The 2,486-nt window shown below is 59.1% G+C and overlaps 1 protein-coding gene across 1 annotated transcript in view; it reads left to right on the forward strand.

Annotated features, from left to right (window-relative positions):
• Window positions 1-2,486, forward strand: part of Hmga1 (high mobility group AT-hook 1) — a 5,071-nt gene extending 2,585 nt beyond the window's left edge. Inside the window, exons 3-5 of the mRNA XM_010605304.3 lie at window positions 1,254-1,337; window positions 1,742-1,792; window positions 2,413-2,486. Of these exons, the coding sequence (XP_010603606.1) occupies window positions 1,254-1,337; window positions 1,742-1,792; window positions 2,413-2,466 (189 nt within the window). The 3' untranslated portion in view covers window positions 2,467-2,486. The remainder of the gene's footprint in view (window positions 1-1,253; window positions 1,338-1,741; window positions 1,793-2,412) is intronic.

The raw sequence follows: 2,486 nt of genomic DNA on the forward strand, positions 1-2,486 counted from the left end.
TTTTTTTTTTTTTTTTTTTGAGAGAGGATCTTACTATGTAGTTCAGCATGGCCTTCACCAGAGGGTGATCCTCCTGCCTCAGCCTCCTGAGTGCTGCAGTTACAGGCGTTCACCACCAGGCCTGGCCCCAACTCTTTTTACTTAACTTATTTCATGGGCCGTGTATTTAGCTCAGTGGTACCACTGCTGCCTCACAAGCACAAGGACAGGAGTTCGATCCCTGGTACCGATAAAAAAAATTATCAAAAACTTATTTCAAAATCTGAGACAGGGTCCACCCTGGCTTCCTCAGTCTGCCTGGCTATGATTTCAGTTTTGATAGATGAACTAACAAAAATTGAAAAAGCCTGGGCATGGTGACACATGGCTTTAATTCAAGCACTCTGGTAGGATGAGGCAGAAGCCCAGGCTGCGTGATTTAGTGAGGCCCTGTCTCACATACAAAGGACTGCAGGCGTGGCCCGGTGCAAAAGGCCCTACCTCCCACCCCAGTACTGTAAACACACATGCCACACGTGCCTGTGTTTATTAACTAGTTCTCGGGTGTTGGGGATATAAGTTGGGGCCTGTGTCGTCAGGAGCAGGTAGGCGTGTGTTTAGGACCTGTGCATGAATCAGGGCTCTGTGCCTGTGGCTCTTCTGTCCTTGTCCTCCACCCAGGGGCCCCAGTGCGACTCCAAAAAGCAACACCAAGAGTCTGAGTACCTGCTGTGCAGCTTCTGTGCTTTGCCTTCTCAGGGCAGTGCTCCTCCTGGGTGGGCTCCACCTGGTCTGTCAGTGGGGTCGGGTGGTCCCCACCCCAGCCCCAGAGCACTGCAGGTGGACCTTGGCCCTCAGGGGAGTGGCTGGCATTCAGCTGCCCCTTGAGAATGGGCTGTGCGTGCAGCAGCCTTCTGTTCTGCCTTGGGCTCTGCGGTTTCAGAGCAGCACGTCAAGGGGGATCTCTGGGCTCTGGGCAGAATCCCTCTTTCCCTGTAGGGGACCAGGAGTGCAGCCTCAGTGAGTAATGAGCGCGGCTATCCTTGCACACGGGACATAGGCCGTTGACTGGATCTTTAAGTGGCCAAACTCAAACCGGACTGTGGACAGGGCCACCTTTCCCCGAGGTCCTTGGTTTCCCATCACTTTCTTGGCTCGGATCAAGGGGAGAGCTCTGCAAAGGTGGTCGCTGGGCCTTGGGCCCACCCAGGGGTCTGTGCCTGTGGGGCTGGGGCGAGGCGCCGGCAAGGCTGAGGCAGTCTCTGTCCCTGCAGAAGGAGCCCAGTGAAGTGCCAACGCCGAAGAGACCGAGGGGCCGACCAAAGGGGAGCAAAAACAAGGGTGCTGCCAAGATCCGGGTGAGGCTTGAAACGGCCCCCTCGTTTCCCCATGGCCACGGCTCGGGCCGCCCTGTCCTCGGTGTCGTGTGGAAACCTGGGTGATAGCAGAGCTCTCGCTTCTGTGGCTTCGGTCCTGCCTGGCACGGTGGGCAACCAAGACAGAGGCCCTGCTTGCGGCTGGCTCTCCTGGCCTCTGCCAACTCTGGGCTGTTAACCTTCATCCTACAGGGGTGGGACTGGGGAGGGATCAGTCCTTAGAAGAGTTGTTTTGTTTATTCTTTAAAGACACGACTCATATCCTCTGAGTCACGGGGTTGTATTTGGGTGGGGGGCGAGTGTGGCCAGCTGGTCATCACAGCTGGGCCGGGTGGGCTGCCCCAGCGCAGCATCTGTGACTTGGGGATGTTTCTTTGACCCTCCAGAAAACCACCACAGCTCCTGGGAGGAAACCACGGGGCAGACCCAAAAAACTGGTAGGTGCTGAGCTCTGCCTAAGGGGTTTGGTTTGTTCCCCGTTTGGGGCTGAGGGGCCCCAGTCCTGGGGGGCTGTTCACAGCCAGCAACCCAGATGGCAACCCGGCCAGGTCCTGCCCTGCCAATGCAGGGAGGGAAGGAAGCCAGAGGGACGCGTGTGTCCTGTGAGGGACCTCCTGGAGGGACCCCCTGGGCTCCTGGCCCCTTGCCCCCCCAGCCAAGCCCACCCACCAGTGAGTAACAGGAAGCGAGTTGTTTTGGAGTTTGCGCCTGGCATGGGGGCCCTGGGCCTGTGGTGACCCCACATTCCCGCCCCATGAGCGAGCTTCCCTTCCTCCGCCCAGACCCGGTACCTGCCCTGTGGCCACCGCTGCCACCTGGACCCCGGTGCCGAGGGCCCCCTGGGTGCAGCCCGGCTCCGCCTTACTGCCTGGGGTCCCGGCCCTGAGAGAGCAGAGCGCGTGTGGCTTCTTCCCCCTTTTCCATCCTGCGTTTTTATGAATGAAGTGCGGCCATGGAGGTTGCTGAGTCACACACACTCAACCCTGAGTCATCTCCCTTCCGCGGAGTGGGGCGGGGGCGGAGGAGGGCCCAGCTCTGACCCCTCTGCCCACCGCAGGAGAAGGAGGAAGAGGAGGGCATCTCGCAGGAGTCCTCCGAGGAGGAGCAGTGACCGCGCCCTCCTAGCAGAGA

Source organism: Fukomys damarensis, unplaced genomic scaffold, assembly GCF_012274545.1.
Source record: "Fukomys damarensis isolate Sample0158 unplaced genomic scaffold, DMR_v1.0_HiC HiC_scaffold_20, whole genome shotgun sequence".
In the NCBI taxonomy this organism is placed as follows: Eukaryota; Metazoa; Chordata; class Mammalia; order Rodentia; family Bathyergidae; genus Fukomys; species Fukomys damarensis.